The 23,264-nt window shown below is 35.1% G+C and overlaps 3 protein-coding genes across 8 annotated transcripts in view; all 3 read right to left on the bottom strand.

The window, feature by feature from the left end:
- LOC125665638 (unconventional myosin-Id-like) overlaps positions 1 to 2,132 on the bottom strand; it is a 70,338-nt gene extending 68,206 nt beyond the window's left edge. For both annotated transcript variants that reach the window (XM_048898389.2, XM_048898391.2), the window contains exon 1: positions 1,743 to 2,132. In XM_048898389.2, the coding sequence (XP_048754346.1) occupies positions 1,743 to 1,843 (101 nt within the window). In that variant the 5' untranslated portion in view covers positions 1,844 to 2,132. The remainder of the gene's footprint in view (positions 1 to 1,742) is intronic.
- Positions 2,133 to 5,216: 3,084 nt separating this feature from the next.
- Positions 5,217 to 23,264, bottom strand: part of LOC125665636 (slit homolog 2 protein-like) — a 33,252-nt gene continuing 15,204 nt past the window's right edge. For 2 of the 3 annotated variants that reach the window (XM_048898385.2, XM_048898386.2), the window contains exons 9-10: positions 6,646 to 6,721; positions 5,217 to 5,705 (exon numbers count right to left, since the gene is read on the bottom strand). In XM_048898385.2, the coding sequence (XP_048754342.1) occupies positions 5,666 to 5,705; positions 6,646 to 6,721 (116 nt within the window). In that variant the 3' untranslated portion in view covers positions 5,217 to 5,665. The remainder of the gene's footprint in view (positions 5,706 to 6,645; positions 6,722 to 23,264) is intronic. The other variant, XM_048898388.2, reaches the window with a different exon arrangement.
- Positions 9,432 to 23,166, bottom strand: LOC125665635 (neuronal acetylcholine receptor subunit alpha-10-like). Of its 3 annotated transcripts, XM_048898382.2 has the most exons (9): positions 22,719 to 23,166; positions 22,262 to 22,421; positions 19,834 to 19,973; positions 17,494 to 17,538; positions 16,614 to 16,723; positions 16,242 to 16,456; positions 10,986 to 11,312; positions 10,363 to 10,568; positions 9,432 to 10,209 (listed from the first exon to the last, which is right to left on the bottom strand). In XM_048898382.2, exons 2-9 carry the CDS (start codon positions 22,299 to 22,301, stop codon positions 9,976 to 9,978), a joined length of 1,317 nt encoding a protein of 438 aa, XP_048754339.1. In that variant the 5' UTR covers positions 22,302 to 22,421; positions 22,719 to 23,166; the 3' UTR covers positions 9,432 to 9,975. The 3 variants fall into 3 exon arrangements, with proteins under 3 accessions (XP_048754339.1, XP_048754341.1, XP_056008320.1); XM_048898384.2 differs by lacking the exons at positions 22,262 to 22,421; positions 22,719 to 23,166 and adding an exon at positions 22,158 to 22,239; XM_056152345.1 differs by lacking the exons at positions 22,262 to 22,421; positions 22,719 to 23,166 and having other exon boundaries at positions 19,834 to 22,123.

Genomic DNA, 23,264 nt, shown 5'->3' with positions numbered 1-23,264 from the left:
GACTGGTAAAATTTTCTAAGGACTGGTTGAAATTATACCCCATCAGTCCGACTGGACTGGTGACATAAAAAGTTATAGCTTCAAGCCCTGCAAAGCATATTTATCTTGAACAGGACATTTATTTTCTGCAACACCACTGTTGAATAATTGAATGCGACATATGTGCATAACATGTTACTAGTGCAGATATATTAACTTCCTCTTTCTTTATCTTCATATAATGTCTATCAATGAATCAAGCGATTGTGTCACACACATTTAGTACAACACAGTCTGCTATATTTAGTTATTTATTCAGAAATCTAGATATTAGAAATTGACAATATCTGCATTCACTATTTATATTCACTGTTTTCCTCTCAACATTTATATCACAAACCAAAACTGAAGGCCAATATTGCATTCAACTTTCTGAATAGACTATAACCATGCATAGTCAATAACTGCTGCATGTAACACTTAACCTAATGAGTACAACACAGGTTTATTACTAAAACATATTGTAAAATGCGTCATTCAATGCAAGCCAGTGTGAATCTCTAATACTTTTAAAAACCAACAAACATTTCTTGAAAATACACAGATCTGGTTGAAGAGAAAGTTATATCCACAAAAAATTATATTGGTTCCGACAGATTATATGCAGCATCATAATATACCACACTTATAAATCTGAATGGATCTCACTTAAAATCAGACATGTGTAACTGTACAACATATTATATCATATCCCCTAAAAGTGTAATATAAATATCATCCATTTTGGTAGACAAATTCATTAACAAAATTTTACATTCATAATTTGCATACATGTACGAAAGTCACTATCATGATTACCACACCGAATATTGCAGCGCATTATACTGTTTATATCGTGTAATAATCGTGGTCCATAAAGTAGATTATAGAGTAACACAGGTGAATATTGCCGATTTACCACATCATCAATCACTGATTGAACGAAATGCCTCAGATTACATATATAGATGACCTAAAATAATTACAATACGTTCATGTAACCACATGTACTATCTTAAGTACATCCACTTAATCATCACCGTCATAAACACTAAGCGGAAATTGTGGGTATATATATGACAAAGTGGATCTTCAGCGTAATATTGTTGTTGAACTTGATCGATGTAAATATCACATTTTCTTTTTCCTAGAAGAAGTTTTACCCAACATTAGACTATTAAAAAAATCATGATTGAAGGAATGTAAATTTGTATGCAAGATGAACAAATGAATTTGGATTACACAAGGCTTTTATGCAGGTTTAATGTACCCCCCCCCCTTGTCTTTATCCAAGTTTATCTTAGATGTAGGACAGATATAAATTCTTAAGACTGAAATAGCGTTTATTCAACGGGTAGGTGCAATAATGGTTTTAAGAGTATTGAGAGGGTTATTCAGGTCAATATAGTATAACAGACTGAATGTAGACCATCAACAGAGAAGGCATACGTACATACCTCCACTATATATCGAAACAATTTGTAAAGTGAAACTTGATATATATCCATGACATACTAGATCAGATAGGCGTGGTCAAATGTCAACCGAAAAAAATTCCTTGAAAACCTGTGTGAATATAGTTTTCTTATATGTATTCAGAAGTTCTTGATGACAATAATTTTTTGGAATGATGTATATCTTGCCAGCCAAAACGAAAATAGGTAGGCAATTTTTGACTATTTTGCAGTCAGTGCAGTGTACTGTAAAACTACAGTTTAACTTACCGCATTTTCAAATTCTCCATAAACGCATCAAGTGTTAAATCGTGAAGTAAAACAAAGTCCCCGACCCCAAATTCAGGGCCCTCGTGAATACTTCCAGCCATTTCTTTCCCGTTTACGAAAATATCCTTAATATCAAGTATCACATCTTCTTTTGAGTCTAATCCGATCGCCGATCATTTTGCTAGCCTATAAATATTACTGCGTACGTAGGTGAATTCGTTTGTAGAAAGTAACTCATACAATTTCAAGTCGGACTAAAACGTTTTGATTTTTCTCTCTCTACTTAGCCAAGTACTAGGCCTACCACAAACCGAATGTAAAAGATAACAATCAATATGACGGCGGAGCTACCATTATCTAAAGCAAGCGCATGTGTGATATGAACATATCCCGGAAATTTCCCCAGGGATGTAGGGTCCAGCCCATGCAATCTTTTTTATGGACTAGTTTTTAACGCTTATAAACCCAATCGGAACTCCTCGAATGTCTCGCGCACTCGACATAGATCTCGGATGCAATACATGTACAATGGCATCCATGAGCGAATTTGATGCATTGTCAATTGTGACGTCACAGCAATGCATCAAATTCGCTCATGGATGCCATCGTATTACATCCGAGATCTATGTTGAGTGCGCGAGACATTCGAGGAGTTCCGATTGTTTATAAACCACCTTCACACTGACGGATTTTTCTTACGAGTCCTTACGGATCTCCGACTCGTAGTCAATCGCAAGCATTCGTAAATCACTTGTCGGTATCCGTTAATAACTCGTCACAACTCGCACACACTCGTAAGGATCCGTGAAAGTAGGGGCAAATTTTTTGACATGTCAAAAAAAAATTCACGATTGTCCACAGATTTCATTTTCCGTAAATAACCCATAAATAACTTGTAACAATCCGTAAGTATCGTAAACTGGTCGCAAAAACATGTAAACTGCTCGTAAGAATCCGTAAAACGCTCGTAAAAAATTTTTGTTTTACGAATCTTTGCGGTTAGTTTGCGATATGTTACGGATAGTTTACGAGTTGTTTACGGATTATTACGAATGCCTAAGTTATATTTACGATTTCATTCACGTCGCCTTTTAAGGATTGTTCAGAGTTATTACGAGCACCTTACGTATAGACACGATTTCTTTACGAGTAGATACTTAAACTTTACGATTAAGGAAAGGTATAAAAGACGCAAAAAATCTGACAGTTTCTTTCAGTTGTTATCAAGACATCAAAAAAGTTACACATTAATGTCAGTTGTCGAATGATGATACAAAGCCAATTGCGAACACTTTTGAGTCAAAAATCGTAAATTTCCGTGATATACTCGTAACAATCCCTAAAAAGCTCTCAAAATATCGTAAATTGCTCATATTTATACGTGTTCACTCGGAACAAATCGTAAATGTTTGCCGTAAATGCATCGCAAGAACTCGTAATAAACCGTAAATGGCCCGTAAATACTCTTAAAACGTTCTTAGGGGTCATCCATAATTGTCAACCATTTTCCAAAGTGTGCAAAAAGCACGCTCGGGGGGAGGGGGGTAAAAAATCGACAATTTTACCGTACGCTCTTTTTTTCTCTTCCGGATTTATTTCATAAAAGTATTGGCCATGTTACAAAAGTGTAATGCCTTTAAAAAAAAGACGACAAGATAAGACAGAGACATCTTTATTTTTTCTACAAAAACAAAAATCTATTATGTAGACAAGATTTGCACATTTATAAAACATGATATCATTCATATATAACAAGAAATAGGGGTACCAATATCAATAACTCATTGTTTAAACTAAATTGCTCATAAACTTGATTGTCGATCTTCTTGATGGGAATTTGAAAATGGTTGATGTACACTTTTTGAGGGGGTGGGTGGGTGGGGTGGGGGTGGGGGGTCTCAAAACGTGTGCTTTTTGCACACTTTGGAAAATGGTTGACAATTATGGATGATCCCTTAAATAGCTCTTTTTAAAAAGTGTCTATATCGTAACAATCCGTGTACTTTTACAGATTTGTGGAATACGTAAGGATTCGTAAGAAAAATCCGTGAAGGTACCATTAGTATTTACAGGTGCGTATGTACACAAAAAGGCAATGTTCTACCTAGTCCAAAAGTAGTGGGTTCGGACCCTCCATCTCCCAAATTAATGCGTGTGTAATGGGAAGTAATGTGTGTATGCTGGAACTGAGTTAAATTTAGTTTCAGTTCTATCGCCTTTATCAAGTGAACTTACCGTCTGTCAATGATACTTGGGATTAGTAAGGACTTTAGTTATTTCAGTCCCAATACACACACTGCTTCCCCTTACGGTTTTGGTGCCGTGACCACCCCTGGACTTGCAGACAGGGATTCGACACCCCCCTGGATCTCTAGTCAGGTGTTAGTTACCAACTGAGCTATCTGGCCACCGGCGATTAAATTCTGCTGATCGCAACATGATTTTAAATGTCTTCACACTTTCAGAAGACATCACCCCAGGATGTTTATCCCCTGGTAGGCATTTTCACTTGTCAGTTCCAGAGGCTGGTCAGGGATAAAATGCAACGGATCAGACTGGAATTCGAACTGGGACCCCCCGAATCTCTAGAAGATAGTCATGTGCTCTACTTACTGAGGCTATCTGGTTAAATTAAAAAATTATCATATGCAGAACACGCTCTCGCGTATTGAATCGGTTAAGAGATATAAACATCATACACGGGTGATGATATTGCTACATAAGTATGGGAAGTTGCATGGTGAAGAAGAAGCTGAAGTTATCCTGTTTGACATAAAGTTGATTTGTTAGTTTGCCGTTAGCATATATCTACGTTCAATGAAATATTCTAAAAGTATGAAGCAGATGTGGAAGACTATGTGCTGTATACATTATGTAGATTAATTTATCCATTTAACATTCCTTTTTACCTAGCTTTGAAACAGTTTGTGTAAACGATACACCGTTTGACAGAGTTCTGGAGATTTATCCCATTTGGCACGTGGTGCGGTCTTAATGCAGAGGACGATCACCTATTGGTTATGAACAATTTAAATTCCATGGAAAAATGATATTGTAAGATTACCCTATCTTTGCATGTGATTGAAATGTTAATGACAAGTGAAACTTAGGGAAAATTTAATTACTTCAGGTCATTTCTTCCTAAATATTCCAGTCAAGACCCATAACTGATGCCAACACACTTGTAGTTTTTGCCAAGGTTTGCACTTGGTCAATGTTCGATGTGGAAGTCAGTCAAGTCCGTGATAAAACCTGCCTTATTCAGATCATTTTACTTTCACTAGGCGTTTCATGATGTCTTGATCACATTGCTCTGTGCAACTTTAAGAATATAAGCAAATTTTAATGAAGATAATCTGTGAATGATACAACAGGTACCGTGAATAATTATAATCCTGACAGTTTCATTAGAATTAGTACGCATTTACTTTAAACGCAACGCTTCCGGATATGTTGAGAGATAACAATTGAGGGTGAAGTTTCAAGGCAAGAAAATTTTAATCTGCAAATATATGCAAATGATTAGACTTTTTTCTCTCAATTTTCATAACAAAATAAGCACTACGTAACAGAAATGTTAAATTAGATTTAGATTTACATGTTCAAACGTACTTATCTCACTGAAAATTTGTTCAATCAATATAATCTATCTTTACCAGTGATTTGAAAATCACCTTAAAATCGTCCAGCAGAGGATTTGAATAAGTTCATGTAGTTCGTGTGACGGGATAAGAATATCGTCGTATGTTAATGTATGCATTAAAATTGCAACATCATTCATCCATTTAAGTATAATTCCAAGCCTTGGATTATATCTCACCCGTGTATGGCGAACAGTTAATCACCTGGTCTTAACAATTTTGAAATTTAATTCCTGGTTTTCTTTAAATTGATATGGAACCTCTTCCAAAACCCTTGGCCTCTTAAGTGGAATCTTTCGATTTTGTTCCATTTAACAAAAACCTAAAAATAAAAAAATAAAAGAAATAAAATAACGAGGTTCTTGCAGATCGAGTTTGTAGACTCTCTTAAGTGTAATGAATAATCGTAAGAGTACAAAATGTTTCAAAATTTCATCGCAATATTTAGATTAGATATGGCAGATATTTTTGTCTTATTATTTGAAGAAGAGAAAGAAAAGGGAAACAATATTTCATGATCGTTTAAAAAAGAACTAGAGAGCTACAGATCCACCCCATCAGCTTCGAATGATTTCATTTGTTGACGTAGCCACCTTAGAGAGCGCCGGAAATCGAAGTGAAAAGGTGAAGGTAACGAAAAGTGATCACCCTCATAAGTACTATAAAGAATATTAGATAAAGAGTAAGTAAAATACAGACCCCTGCATCAAGTGCCTAGAAGGCGTAATCATCCCCTGTCGACCTGTTACACCCATAAAGTTCAGTCGTTAATTTGCCTTTAACTTCTATGTTCAATAAAATATCTAAGTATGAAGCAGATGTGGAAGACTGTGGTGTCTTTTATTTCGATTTCACAAGGATATATCGAATCAACATGTGGATGATTGTTAATAGATAACACGTTGTCTATACATCTGAAAGATATTGTTTCCTCTGATATAGGACATTTTGATTTATTGATTGAATATTGTTTAACGTCCCTCTCAAGAATATTTCACTCACAGGGAGACGTCACCATTACCGGTGAAGGAGTGCAAAATTCAGGCCTACGCTCTGCCCTTATGGATTTTGAGCAGGGAGGGATCTTTATCTTGTCACATCAGTTGTGACATGGGACCTTGGATTTTGCGTTCTCATCCGAAGGACCTTCCCATTTAGTCGCCTTTTACGACATGCAAGGGGTACTGAGGAACTATTCTAAACTGGATCCCCACGGGATTATGAGATTTTGAATAAATTATGCTTCATAAGAATATAAAAACCTTTCATCTAACAAACGAGCCCAATTGGTACCCATGGAAATGCTAGGAGACTGTTGGGAGACCTGATCATCAAAATCTACAAAATACATTGTCAACGAGGAACGCAATTATCCTGTGCATAGTATAAGAGTGTTGTTAAAGAAAAGAATTTTTTCAATGACTGACCAGAAGATGTGAACATTTCTTTTTTTCCATTTCATTGCAAAAGCAACTGTCTATGATATTAAAAAGTCTAGTCTTTAATTTATCGTGGGGAATGTTTGTTCAAAGAGATAAAAAGTCGTACGTTTCTACATGCATAATGTTATTGAAACCACTGGGCACCACTAAATGACTCAAAAAAGATGTCCTCTCTCTCTCTCTCTCTCTCTCTCTCTCTCTCTCTCTCTCTCACATACGCACTCTTATGTTGTACATTATACGAAAATATGTCATGAAAAAAACCCCAAAAACATATTTATTATAATAATGATAAAGAAAAGGAAATTTGAATTGTGAATTTCTTGATTATTTGGTTCAGACCACTGAGTTATACAAGTATCACATATACTATACATATCATTGAGTCCATAATAATCTTAGCACAAAACATTTTACGAATGTGGAGTATTATTTACTATTTGAAAACTGTGATAATTTAATTCATGGTAGCAAAATTTTTATTCTATTGCAAAATGACAAAACCTGTATGACACCTACATTAATAAAGATTGTAATTCACAATAGTTTAGATTAACTTTCAAACTGAAGTCAACTGGGACTTATTCTTGTGTGCCTCTCCGAGATTTCGAAATAATATGGATTGTGGTTGGTGACATCGACTACTGAGCCCATTCGTCCTCATTGTAAAACATGGAATCTCGCCATGGCATTAAAGGTTGGACATGAGGTCAAAGAAATGAAGACGAGTAGTTTAAGATTATTAAATAAGGGCATTCACGCTTTGCATTCTCCACGTGACCGTGGAAGCGGGTTTAACTTCATGTTGATCTTTGGGCTTTTGCATCCCGATATTTCGCATACTTCCCTAGATATGCAGAAAATTAATTAAGAAAAATGCCTATTATTTTTGCCCTTGAATTATATTGTATTCGGATCCTTGCATTATTACACTAAAGAGAATGTTTGTGCATTGCAACAAGCAATTACATAGAATGCGCAACATAATTTGTCATTTTGAAATTGAATATCTTACCTCAACTCATTAACAGAAGTATGTAATAGTTCCAGGTGTCCGACAATTGTAAAACCGTCTGCACATTCACGTATCACAGCCATTTTGGTTGATTGATTTTACATCGGCGAATTTGGGTACCCTATATTTAGAGTTCTATACCTCTACATAGTAAATGTCGGATAGCATATCATCAATTATTTCTGATTTTTTGCACTCCAAGAAGATGTTCAGGGAAGTGAACCCGTGACCTAGCAGATTAAGAAATTTCCAATCTCGGTCCAGGTCCCCATAGAATAGTTTGGTATACGGTCATGAGTAGCAGATATTTTTAAAAATATACTGCACACATTTTGCTATATAAAGAATATATCCCCCATATTTAAAGAGTGTAAGATTAAGAAAGAACGGAATGAGTGAATGATTTTTTTCACAATGGACTTTGCTGATGATTAAAACCACCAGTCACAACAACCCCGAAACATAGAGAAAACAAACAAAAAACATCAAAAACCATCACAATCTGATCTTATATAACCTTGCTGTTTTAGTTTACGTAGATAACGAAACGGTGCTAAAGTTCTATATAGGATTAAAGAACATTTATTAGAATTGAAAAGATACCTAAATATTTGCAAAGTATTATTTTCTTGATATTTTGATATCTGAATTTGACCTAAGGTTTTGTGGCATAATGGATGTGGTTCAATGACTCTTCGATTATCACAATAATGGTTATCATCTTAAAGAACTAAAAACTTTCTGGGACAATAAATACTCTATAAGGTCATAGGATCGTTTTGGTCAATGTGTGCATGTACAGTGCCTTTCTTATGAAAGGTGAAGATAACGAACATTGATCATCTCATAATTCCCACAAGCAATACAAAATAGAGAGTTGGGCAAACACGGACCCCTGGATATACCAGAGGTGGGATCAGGTGCCTACGAGGTGTAAGCATTCCCTGTCGACCAGTCACACCCACCGTGAGCCCTATATCTTGATCAGGTAAACGGAGTTATCCGTAGTTAAAATCTGTATGCAAATTCCTCAGTGAATGTTTTATGCATGCTTTTATAATGGACAGTTTGGAGGAAGTATAAGTAACTCGTTTTTACTATCACACGGATGGAGTTTAGTGTGCGTTAACCTTTTTGAAATATGGGCAACATCTGCTGTATATATGGGCACGCTGGTTTTAGCTGTGGATAACTTCGTTTGCCTGGTCGGGATGTGGGGCTCGCGGCGGGTGTGGCCGGTCAACAGCGGATGCTTACTCCTCCTAGGCACCTGATCCCACCTCTGGTGTGTCCAGGGGTCCGTGTTTGCTCAACTATCTATTTTGTATTGCTTGTAGGAGTTATGAGATCGATCACTGTTCGTTATCTTCGCCTTGCATAGAATTCATGGTATCATTGTGTTAATGGATTTTGCATGAAGGAAATAAAGGGAATACTTCCGTTTTTCCTCAATGAAGGAAGACGAACGGAACAACACCGCTCTCCTTTTTCCCCCAAATGAATGGAAAATATTGAAGAAAATATGAAAGTAATCTTCAAGAATCGCTGATCTGATTTTAACCAAACTGGTACAAACACATCAAATATGATACATATTAGTATGTTGATTTATTCACGGCATTGCTCTAATGTACAGACAAGGCCTAAGTCTACGTACTCTTCAATCCCAGTAAAACAATTGAATTCAATTTGAAAATATGTATTCGGAATATCATAATTTTATAATAACGAAATTATATTAGAGGCCAATACTTAGTGCAAAGAATGCTTGTAGACAGATGGTGGTTCATGACCTGAAAAATGTCATATGACGAAGGTCATGGACACTTATAAAAGAAATAGGAAATTCTGGTGATAATTTGTAGTGAAGGGTGTTCCAGGCTTTTTACGTAGTACACGGAATGGCCATACTTAGGTGATATATATGAATCGTCTTGAGTCATTGGATGATGATACTTAGCACACAAACTGTACTTGGCAAGGCGCTACATAGTGGAATAAAACAAAACTCATATAGTCAATATTGCATATATCAATAAAAAAACAAAACAACTTACTAGCACTGGTATGACCATTGTTGATATGACTAAACAAGATGGCATTATGAATCGCATTTTTAACAATGAAATATTTAATCAATTATTAATCAAAGCGCCAAAGAAAGCTATTGTCACTAATGGGGAAATAATCATGTATAAGATAAAAAATAGACGATCCAAAACACGTGCTAGAGTACGCCATTCTTCCAGTTTCTGTTCCGAGTCCATCACATTGTCAGCTTTAGGTTCACGAGACGACTGATTGACATCCACTTCCGACAAAGGTCGTACATGTGTCAGAGGGGTCATTCTTCTGAATTTGGCTGTGTCCTGTAGAAGAGCCAAGTACTTCCGGTTATTCCTCGCTTAACAATGCGACATGTGTATCTTGGATAGTACGTCAACAATGCTAAGTAGTGTGAAATTGAATGAAAATATATAGATACGCGTAAAACATCTCTTAAAAATAAAACCTATACCAACCTTTTCTCTTTCAATCTCTTCCACTTGATCCAAATCTTCAATCGTTGGTTTTTCACAGAGTACAAACCGTAACTTTATCAGGAACACACGTTTGACCCACAATGGCACCGGACTGGTTGATTCTGTACGGAAATGCAAATACAGGACCCAGACGGCAAGTAAGCAGGAGAGACAGACGATTACCATGGACACAGTAAAGTACAACCCTGTCAATTATAATATCCTAATATACAAGTGAAATGATTGAGAAATAAATTTCATTTTAAAAAATACATGGGGGCATTAAACGGTGACGCCTTACGCCATTATACTCCAGTTCATGTAGAGTGTTTACTAGCGCTATATGACAAGTATGCAGGTGTGAAGTGTTGTAGTTCAAACCCTGATGTATTTTCAAAACAGAAATTTATTCTTTATATCTAATTCTACTTTCATTGCTGTCGAAATCCCCAGTGATTAAAATAGACGTACTGTATCTTATAATTCATACCCACATTATTCACAACTACATCACATTCATAGGAAGTAGGTATCATTACAATTGATAATTATATCGAACGCAAAAACATTGACGTAAATTATAATGAAGATAACATTTAGAAGTGATTGAACCTGACTCTAACCTATGATAGGAAACGTCTCCGCGGATGCTGGTAATTTATCAGAAACGAGGAGGAGAAAGACAGACAGCGACAACAACACGGTGACTTCCAAAGAAACCTTCTCCCCAGAGTCAGCCGGAAGTATGAATCCCAGGGCAGCAAGAGCCATTACAAGTGTGCAGGGGAATATGATTGTTAGAACATAGAACTTGGGCTTCCGCTTCATCCGAACACGAAAGGTGACATTCGGGTAGGGCTCTGGACAACACTGGTAGTAGACTGAGTTCCGCTCACTTAGAAGGCTTAAAACATCCCACTCATTGTTGGCCACAAATGAAGTCAAATCTCCTGCAGATGATAAGGCAATAATAAATGATAGTCCGGCATGAAATGCGAAGAAATGTTTGGGTTACTGCAGAAAGACGTTCTGATGACGTTAGGCAGTTTTAACCTTAATCAACTCTATATAATGTTAAATGCTTGAATGTGGATTCAACAATGATAGATAATATTCATTAAAAGAACACCAATCAACGTGAAAATATGAAAAAATCAGAACTATGCTATGAAATTACGATCACCCACGTTGGCAAGGTTATATGCACAATACATCTGTTTCTAACTCTCTCTATTTTGGAGTTACGAAGAAAGGATTACGGTGTAGTTGGATTTAATTAAGAATGCATCAAGTTACAATTTACGTTGAATCAGGTAATATTTTGTTAGGAATTTTGTGATATGTATCAAATAAAGAGCTAGAGCCACGAAAGGTCAAAATCGGCCTGTATTTTTATGAAAAATTATCTGAAACTTAACAAATAAATATTGCACTAAATATTGTCAATATACATCGTAGTAAATATATTCATATCAAAATGTTAATTATGTGACGTCATAACTGTGCCGTAGATGTCATAACACGTGACGTTTGCACATTTTTCTCTAAAAATGACAAATTTTGGAACTTTGATTCAAAATTTCAGTTTGGCCACATTCAACGAACAAATTAAAAATTCTGACATGGGTAAAGAAATGAAAACTGCACAAATGAATGTTGGATTCAATTTGTTCGATGACAGTGGCCATACGTAAATTTCTTGTTTTAGGTCTTTCACAAACATAATTTATCGAATGATGATAGTTTCTCATTTAAAAAATAGACGTGTCCTTATAAAACATTATAAAATGATAGATTTTCACATAGGATCTCAAAGCATAATTATATCCCAATTATTTTGAAAAGTTTTATGTACATCTATGATCGAGGAATGAAATATAGATTTCGGATGATCATCGTCGAATTATGTGATGACAATAATCAGTTCAACATTGATATTTGGACAGTGTATGTCTTTGCTTTTAGGTCCAATTTATCTCAAATGTTGAATATGCTAATAAAATAATTAAAAGACACCAATTATCTTCTTGTGTTCTTTTTTTCTCTCCGATACATTGATGTTTAACTGTCACATAAATGTAAACATGAAAGCGCTCTACAATCATAGGGAGATAATTCGATCAACATAGCATTTGTATTGAGCTTATTTTACTACGAGCAATAACGTAAACCATGACGATATTTGGACAATGAGTTGTCTGAATACACAATATTTTTCTGTATAAAACTTTTCGTGGTTGTAATCTTGCTCATATCGAAATTAATTAAATAGTTGTTGTTATAATTTATAAAATCAAAACCGTAAACGGACCGGATTCAGCGGCACGAATTTTTAAAACAACAATTCCTCCAGAATTCCAGAGTTAATAGGTAAGTGATTACAGTTTGTTACATAAATTTATTATTTAACGACTTGGCTTTATATATAGAAACATATGATCAACATTTCAGTCCCTTTTTGCTCTAGATAGGCCTATACGGTATACTGCGGTACCTAGATTTCGTCTTAGGTTTTAGGAATAGCAATTTGGAGTGTTGGTCAAGAATCACTAGCCCCCATTTTAGCTTTTTTTTTTTTACCAACCTTTAGAAGAAATGCTGCGGAAAGGGTGTGAAATAAAATTCTAAAGCCTTTAAACACTCACTCTCTTTAAAAAAAAACCCAGATCCGCCACTGTTTTGACAGATCGCCGATGTATACATCTGACATGTAAACAAATGGCTGGGACTGGGCGTCAACATGCCGTGCTCAGTACATGGGCTAGTTTTATGATCATCGAATTATACTTTGATATCTTGAGTAAAGTACAGTATCGTATTTTTCCCATGTTTAATAACCATCCCCCAAATATAACATTTAAAACGAGTTAGTGAACCTAAAGATAGGCCTATAGGATTTCGCAGACGATTGAAGTTCTTGTTACAAGACGAACCTATTTAGATCTATAATTAAGCCGTGCAGATAAATATAAATATGAAATTAATGTTGTATGTTCGTAGATAATATCAAAATACTTACCTACACCGTAATGTTTATGATACAAAAAAATCTTGTTGAATATTACAGACATATTACATATAAATTGTAGCTTAATAAAGACTTATATATAACTTATACTTGAAAAAAAAAAAAGTCACAGTGGCGCAGTGGTTAACGCACTAGATCTACAAGCGAAGGGTCCGTGGTTCGAATCCCCTGACAACTGTATTTTTTTCCCCAATATATACGAGTAACCAGAAATGTATAAAGTTATTTAAGAAGCAAGAAATCAGTTTTGATTACCACGCAAAATAATCTGTATATTACGAAAAATATGATATTGTTTTCTGTGTATGAAATAGGTTAATTAGTTTTGATTAATGAATTCAAAAGCAGTGGTAGATTTGTTTGGGGATTGCAATCCCCACCCCACCGGTAAAAATTCTTCAACTCCCCCCCCCCCTTTTTACGCGTGACAACTCCTTTCCCTGATTAGTACACAGTACAGTAAATTAAGCTGTACATTTCAGTATGTATATCCGATATAATGTTAAACGCTGAGCTTAATTATAAGTAATCATTACATGTATAACATTTTATTACGAAGATGTGTAGAAATGCGTGTAATGTAAAGACAGCTGCTGAACGATATTATAAACCGCGTAAACCATAAAATATAGATAAAGTTGAATATTCGTTTATTTTAGAATGCCTGGAACAGGACCTAAGTATTTTCCATGTGTTTTATGCAACAAAAGAACAAAGCCACGAGAAAGAAGGAAAATAACTAAACCTGAAATTCGCTTTCTACAAAAACACTTTTTTGTCTCTGTCAAACATGAACATGACACATTGTGCAATGCATGTAGACACAAATACTACGCTTCGGACAGAAAATCTACAAATTCTAAATCGGAAGAAGGAGCTGACGACAACTACTGCCCAACACCGAAACGTCCTAGATCTAGTAGTGTACTCACAAGTCCCCCATCTGTCTCGTTGTGTATACCATCTACATCAAAGAGCCACTCGCATTGCTTTTTGTGTAAGCGCCGGGGACCAAAAATGGTCGTGGTCCCACCAAATGCAAGATTTCGGGTATTTTTGAACTGTGAAATTATATATGCGACGAGAGTATTGTCGAGGAATAGCTTACAATTTAATTACTGGACACATTATGCTATTTTATTTTTACACATGTTTAAAAGAATTTGTTCCTACCTACTGTACAATATAGAAGTATTTTAAAAGCATTTTAGTTGAACATATATTAGAAATACGAGGGTTGTCCCAAAATTCCGTGGACTGGACTTTTAACTTTTAAGGTATTGATTTAATTTCATAAAACCTGTTATATATGATCAATTATACCATTGTTGACCAATACCGAAAATTTGCACTTTTATATACCTTTTTGAGAAAATTAACTATTTACGATAAAGTTGTACTCGGCGACGCAACCTGCGACGTCAACATTTTCTCGCGGTGTTCGCGCGTCTGATCGAGGAAATCCTTCGAACATAAAATCCTTCTTTGATTTTCTTCATTTTTAAAACCCGAAGTACCGAACGTGCACATACTATATGCATTCATGAATTATCCGATAGACTGCAGTGAACAGACGATTTGCTGATTCCCAAAATTTCTTCGATCTCTCGTGCGGTCCGACGTCTTTTTTCCCCGAATAGCGTCATCATTTCGCTGGATATTTGCATCTAACTGTCGCACGATATATCATAATTCATTTAAATATTCCGTCATACTGATAAACATTTTCCAGGTATATAAATGAATATCTAAACAAAATTCCTCTATAAAAATATACTGTCAGAAATAAAATGAACAAAGTGTGGGTTTTTTTCTCCAGCGATTGTAATTTATTTTCGATTATATTAACCCCCCTCTTTTTTTTACCCTGCGCCGCTTTATGGTTCCCTATAATGAAAAACCTGAATTTTTCCTATTCAATGTCAATTATAAATGTAATATTAATTTTGTTTTTACATATTTTTTATTTAAAACTGTTTGCTCTTCATGTTGTAAAAGTTTAATTTCTCAGTGACGTTAGATTATTGAAAAACGCCGCTTGTCCACGGAATTTTGAGACAACCCTCGTACATGTTTTAATGACGTTAACGTCTGCCGACAAAACGTTATACAAAGACAACTTTCCAAGTAACCCTTTCCATCAAAGTAAGCAATATCATGCTATATTTTATTTTTTCATGAAGTACATTGTCATAAGATTCTATTTGGACAATTTCATTAAATTCAAAGAATGGGCCGATTTTGACCTTTCGTGGCTCTAGCCCTTTAGGAAAATAGACAGCTTATTAGTTAGCCAAATTGTATGAATGTTAATGTTGGTGCGCTGAGTTATCGGGTTCGCATTCAAGCTTACATCGGGCACGTGTAGCACGTAGGAAGGGGGTCAGTCATAAACGTGATCTTTACAATTGTCTTAAATTTTTGATAATGGGAAATACCAAAAGATTTTTTTAACCCGAAACTTCAAATTCTTAAATCGTGTGAGTGTAATGTAGGTAGGTATGGGTTGGGAAAGGGTCATCATTCACTACATGAGTTCAAATAATCAGTCTTATATTCTTACCATTTATATGTATCAAATACATGTGTATACTGTACACAGGGTTATTTTCGCCCCGTGTTGATTTTAACTTTCTACACGTGCAGACAGTTTCGTCCCGTTTAAAATACGCCCAGACACTGTTGTGTTAAGATAGAGATATGAGATGAAACAATTTCACCCATTCTTGAATTCGCCCAGTGACAACGAGGGTGAAAGGGACGAAAATTAAACGGGGGCGAATATTTTCCTGTTTACAGTACATGCATTACTCAGTGATGGAGTTGGAGATATCTCTAGTTTTCTAAATACCTGTAGAACCTTTGGCTAGTACGTCGATATCGAATCCATTGTAAATCCATGAGCCGAGTTTGAGGGTACATGTTTGGGTGTCGTACGGGAAGTATGTGACATCGACAGAGCAGGAAATTACCACTACTGCTGGAATATAAGACTTTGCTGTCCCGTCGGAATACAGGGCGATCCGATAAAAATTTCGTCCTGGTATATCTTCACCCTCAGTAACACTGACGAACAGTTGAGGATAGCAAGTTGACATTAAACATAAGTTTTAATCAGATTGTAAATTATGTCACATAGAATATAAAAAATGTCCCCGAATTTATTGCAATGCAAGCAGTGTACTAGATTCAGCATATATAGCATGTGCACCTATACACTTACCTCTCGAACAAGGTGATATCCGGTGTCCACACTTTGCCTCTTGATACAGATAAGGAGGTCAGACCCCCGTATGTGGCGGGTGTCCAACTGAGACCACAATCTGTCCAGCTCTAGTAATATACGATGATGTCACAGGAATCAAATATAAGTAATAGCAGTCCAGAAGTTTTATCTAATATGACTCGAAAGTGTTATCACCATTGCTTCTGAATGAGATTATTTGTTGTTTGATAATATCATAGTGTCTAGAAAAATCATTTTAAATATTCTATATCAAATGAAAGTATGTGGACAAATCACGGGGGCTTTTGATTCTCTAGAATATGCATGTGTAATAGTCAAACTGGATTTACCCATTTTTTAAAATCCAGAATGATTAAAATATTAGCGCATTGCATGGTATGGTCATGAATTTGAGATATATTTGAGCTCTAATATTGAAATCTAACATTTTTATATTGAAAGATAAAGATAACGAACAGTGATCAATCTCATAACTCATATAAGCAATACAAAATAAAGAGTTAGTCATCCAAGATGTGGGATTAGGTGTCTAGGAGACGTAAGCACCCCATGTCTACCGGTCACACCCGCCGTGATTACTATGTCTTGATCAGGAAAACAGACTAATCTGTAGTCAAAATCAGTGTGCCAGGAACGGCTTAACATTCGGTATGAAACATGTCAGACAGCATTTGACCCAATGATATGTTGTATTGGCAAACTAGATCATTATAACGACCATATAATTTGCGAAATGCTGACTTTATATAACGATATTCAATACGTGTTCGAATAAAAACATGTGCTAAAATATATTTCAAAATCCTCTTTCAGTGTTTAAACTAATTAACAATTAATCACAATTTCAATACACTACCTCACGAACCCAAATCTTTATTTTGAGAGTCTGTTCCCGTTCATTCTGTAAAACAATATACAAAAACTAATGTTACTGTAAATAATGACAATTATAAAAAGTAATATTACCATAAGATAATGGCAATCATAAAACCTAATGTGACTGTAAAATAATGACAATCATGAAGCCTAATGTGACGGTAAAATAATGAAAACCATAAAACATAATGTGACTGTAAAATAATGACAATCATAAAAAGTAGTGTGATTGTAAAATAATGACAATCATGAAACCTAATATGACTGTAAAATAATGGCAATCATAAAACCTAATATGACTGTAAAATAATGTCAATCATAAAACCTAATGTGAATGTAAAATGATGCCAATCATAAAACCTAATGTGCATGTAAAATAATGACAATCATAAAACCTAATATGACTGTAAAATAATGGCAATCATAAAACCTAATGTGACTGTAAAATAATGACAATCATAAAACCTAATGTGACTGTAAAATAATGGCAATTCTAATCATTACAAATATTTAGATAAAGCCACGAGGAACTAACGATTTGATTAAGAATCAGCCTATGAATAAATTCTCTTTCATTAGTAATCAAAGAGTAAATGGGAGGAGGTGGGATAGTGTTAACCTCCCTTTGTCCTAGTTTGTAGTTCTAAGATACAGTGAACTCTCGCTGAAGCCATATGCTCACTAATGCTAGATCACAAAAGGTGAACATAACGAACAATGATCGTTCGCATTATCCCACAACCAATGTAAATTTGAGAGTAGCGTACACACGAACTCCTGGAAACACCAGAAGTGGGATCAGGTGTCATGGAGGGTGTAAGGATTTCATGTTAACCGCATACACTGTCTGTAAGCCTTATATCTAGATCAGGTAAGCGGATCATGTAAATAACAGACCAACATTGATATGGAACACGTCAGACAGCATTCGAGTTAAAATGGGTTGTATCTGCTAATAAATTAATTATGATATCGACTACAGAATTTGCAAAATGCTGATTTTAAACGAGGCTATTGATACATCTGAACCATCAAAGTATTTATTAGTAACCTGACCAATTAACAACTCAACTTTATGACAAAGAGGATGATTTCAGGTTCTCCATCGTTAACTTCCCAAATCTATGTAGCAATATACCATTATCACCTGCATGTGGTGAGTTTTCAAATCGATACAGGCTACTGACAAACAAGTTGATGTTAAAAGGGGTTTGAACAATCTCGTTTAAAGTAAGTTTTTCGGATATTCTATGGTCGTTATATTGATCCATAGTTTGCCCATATAACCTATCACTGGGTCAAACATCATACCAATTGTTAGGTAGTTCTTGGTACACTGATTTTGTCTACGGATTACTCAGTTAACCTGATAAATACATAGGACTCACGGCGGATGTGACCGGTCAACAGGGGATTCTTTCTCCTCCTAGACACTTGATCCCACCTTTGGTATGTACAGGGGTCCATGTTTGCCCGATTCTTTATTTTGTGTTCCTTGTGGGAGTTATGAGATTGATCGATGTTCATTATCTTTGCTTATCATGATATACTCCTGAAGACTTTCTCTATGATAAAAGTGAATACAGGGCGATGCGATGAAAATTTCGTCCTGGTATATCTTCACCCTCAGTAACACTGACGAACAGTTGAGGAGAGCAACAATATCAACAGAGTGGCAACAGACACCTCCAAACACCAGACACGGAGTTGTCCGTAGTCAAAACAAGAACTGCCTACCAATCGGTAATTGTTGACTTTCGAAATTCCGAGTGCAATGTCACGTGATCTTGAACATTTCGAAATATGACCTTCATTATCCGACTCGGAAAATACAAAATCAAATAGAAAATTAGTATGATTACTTTTTAATCCGATTGAGTTGAATTGCATAATTTGCATAAAATGTATAATTTATATAGCTTGATATAAAACGCATGATTTTTATTCCTAAGATAATACAATAAAATCAAAGCTTTTCATTATAATAAATCAGAGTTTTAACTACAGTCAATCAAGATTTAGCTATAGTATATCAAGTTTTGATTATAGTGAACTGTTTTATGGTAGATGTTTTATCAGGGATTAATTGATGGTGAAATTAAACGTAAAGCACTTGCTCTTTGACCTCGTCTGAAATCGAGTCTATATTCATCGTTGGACAAATGTCGATTCAAACCAATACAAACCAAAAAGTCTGTAAAGCAGTAGTGTATAAACCATACAGGAAACAAACACTCATACAGAAATTAATAAACTTATTACGTTGTGAAACAGTAAGCGTTAAAAGAATGAAAATCAGAATATAGATGGAGATATTTACCAGGGCAATGATTTCGCGGAGGGACATGTCAAGAGTGACGGTGACGTTGTCAGCGTGGTTGCATCGAGGCAGGATTTCATTGTTATAGCTTGTAAAGAGGGCGCTGTACAAATTCTTCTCCGTCGTGGACGATTCCACCTCTAAAACAGAAATATATGTGATCCACCACTGTAAACTCAGGAGATATGTTCCGTATAATTTATTCATTTCTTTCAGCTTTTGCGATACGAGTTAACACAAAACTATTTGATGAATACATGATAGGAAGTTTTTTTTTTCTCTTAATGCCGTGAGATTTCACTTTCTGGTGTTATATTGAGGAAGAGATTCATTTTTCAAAAAAATGCTATTTTGTTTACTTACCTTTTAATTTTGTTGAGATAACGATTACAAAAATTGTGTAGAATAATTTATCCATTTCACTGTCTCTTTTACCCAGTTTTGAAACACTTTGAGTAAACGATACAGTTTGTGAATATTGAGATTATTCCATTTTGATTGTAATTAGGTTGTAATGGAAAGAACGATGACGTTATGGAAAATTTCAATTCCATTTAATGATATTATAAGATTGTCCCACCCTTTAATGTAGTGGAAATGTTAATATGAAAGTTTAATATGTGACACTTTAATTACTTAAGGTCTTTTGTCCCTAAAATTTGTTCTTAAAATATTCCAGGTATTAATAAATGAAACTGTATTTGAAAGGGTTCATAAATGATGTTAGAACACCTGTAATTATGTCAACATTTGCACGTGGTCAATGTTCGATGTGGAAGTTTTAATCCATAGAAAACGTGCCTTTATCAGGTCACTTTACCAGCATTAGGCGGTCCCTGATGTCATGTTCACACCCTTCTGTGCAGTTTTAAGAATGATGAACATATGACAATCTCTGTACTATGTCACTAATCATTAACAATAAAACAGGAACCGTAAATAATTATAATTCTGACCGTTTCATTAGAATTATAAGTACAGGTGTACGTTAAACGCAACGCTTCCGGGGACGTTGAGATATAACTATTGAGGATAAAATTTCAAGACAAGAAAATCTTAAAAGGAAATACATATAAATGTTTTGCGAATTTTTTGTCGATTTCATTAACGAGATAAACACTACCCGACATAGATTTGAAATTTGAAATCTAAGCATGCATATTTCACTGGGAAAAGTTGTTAAATCGCAATTATCTATTTTTACCAATGTTTTGAAAATCGCCCGAAAATAATCAAACAGGGAATGTTAATAAGTGCGTGGAGTTCATGTGACGGGGATTAAGAATTAACCATAACGCATTGTATGCATTAAAGTTGCACCATCACTCATTCGTTAAATCATAATTCCCAACTTTGGCTTATATCTGACTACTGTACGGTGAACACTTAATCCCCTGGGGTTAACAACTTTGACATTTAATTCCTGGTTTTCTTTTACATAAAAAGTCTTTTGATCATTTTTTCTATGCCTCTTAAGCAGAATCAAACGATGTTGTTCCATTTCATAATTTTTTTTATAAATGTAATAAATAATCGTAAGTGTACAGAATGTTTAAAACGTTATCGTAATATTCAAATGAATTATGACAGCTGCATTTATCACATCATTTGATACATTTCGGTTGAGCATCACGGAAGAGACATTATTTGTCGACATGCGCATCTGGTGCATCAAAATTGGTACCGTATAAGTTTTACATAAAGAGTAAAATACCAGAGAAGTTTATTTCACGATTGTTTACCTGGACGCGAAGATGCAGATGCTGTCTGGGAAGATATTGGGAGAGACCACAAGCTATATATATATATTATTATGTACACTCATACATAATAAAATATTGTTTAAACAACCACAAACTATATATCTACATCTTATAAAAAGGCGCAAAGTTAAGGCCTTTTCTTGTTGTATTCTTGCCTTCTCAAAACTTTAATATAAAAAATACACATTTCCTCACTATACTCCTGTCCAAACATATCTTAAAACATTATTAAGTAAAGCCTCATACGACCCCAAAACTTACAGCATCAACTGATTTTGTATCTTGACGTAGCCATGTTAGGTAGGACCGTAAATCAGAGGTTGTTATAAGGCTCTCTGATCTTTCCTAATAATTTCACAGAGAGCTACAATTCTTCAACTACTAGGCATGCTAAATGACATGGAATAATAGCGAGGTTTCGCTTTCCAAGTTGCCGAAGAAGCGTCCTTGAATTGATTGCATTGTTTTAAGTGGACCTATAGCACCCCACCTCTCAATTGCATGTCATCACAATTGTATGTCATCTTAACAGCAAGTTAAGCATTGTTCCCGGTTATTTACCATTCTACTATGTACAGTCATGACGTCACACACTTTACCGTCCAATTATCCCAAGATAAACTAGAGAAGATAAAATCAATATTGTGAAAATCTGACAAATATACCTTTAAAGCTGTCTAAATCAATGTCAAACAAAGGAGTCATCAAAGGCAATTAGGAGGGTTGCTGAAATGGCTATCCATAACCGTGTTTGTAAAGATCTGACTACATGTTTTACACGTGAATCCATGAAATCATCTGGGCAGAATCAGAATGGATCGAACACTGGAAAAAGTTTGTTTGAAAAATAGAGAAAAAAATGGCATTGCCTGATTTCATATTTTGAAAAAAAAAACCAATTCTTGACTTCATATGATTCAAATCTCAAAATATCCACGGAAGATGTGAAACAATATATGTATCGAACAATGTAGCATGCAAAATAATAACCATATACAGTTATACACATGTATGTATCATCAAACCATACTGCACGGCTTTATTCCCATTTTATGATACATGAACGTTATAAGAAATTGAAAAAAAGCTAAAAAGAAATAAGCAAAATAAAAATAAACTTACCATGTGCATGATGAACCGGTAACGTGACGCATGGCGCCGAGGTCTATATTCTGGTAACTCCACACAAACCGATTTGCGTGTATACCGTTTAAATGAATGATATTAAAGTTATATCCCATTCCTTACTTACAATACAACATAATACACTAAGGGTATCTTAACAGTAGATGCACAAATGTCAAATTCTTTAATTTACAGGAAACAATACATCGATGGATCTCTGCTGTTTATCAAACCATGTTTAACGTTGTTTCATTTGCTGATCTTCTTCCCACGAGCACGAAAACGTAACGAATAAAGAAAGGACATTCTCACAACAAATAAGAAATAACAAATCTATAAGTAGTCTCATTTTAACAGTAACATTACGTGACTTCATTTTTACGTTCTCCACAAAATGTTAACAACTTCAGTAAAATATATTTTAACACGTAGTATGATGTTCAGTACGCGCAACCTTGCTCGTCTAACATGTCTCTGCGCAGGGTTAGTTCGGCAGGAAAAAATGACCGCGCCGACAATTGTTTTTTATAAATGGAAAAGTAA

Source organism: Ostrea edulis, chromosome 10, assembly GCF_947568905.1.
Source record: "Ostrea edulis chromosome 10, xbOstEdul1.1, whole genome shotgun sequence".
NCBI lineage: Eukaryota > Metazoa > Mollusca > Bivalvia > Ostreida > Ostreidae > Ostrea > Ostrea edulis.
Note: the sequence above shows the minus strand (reverse complement) of the source record. Positions and strands in the feature narration are given on the sequence as shown.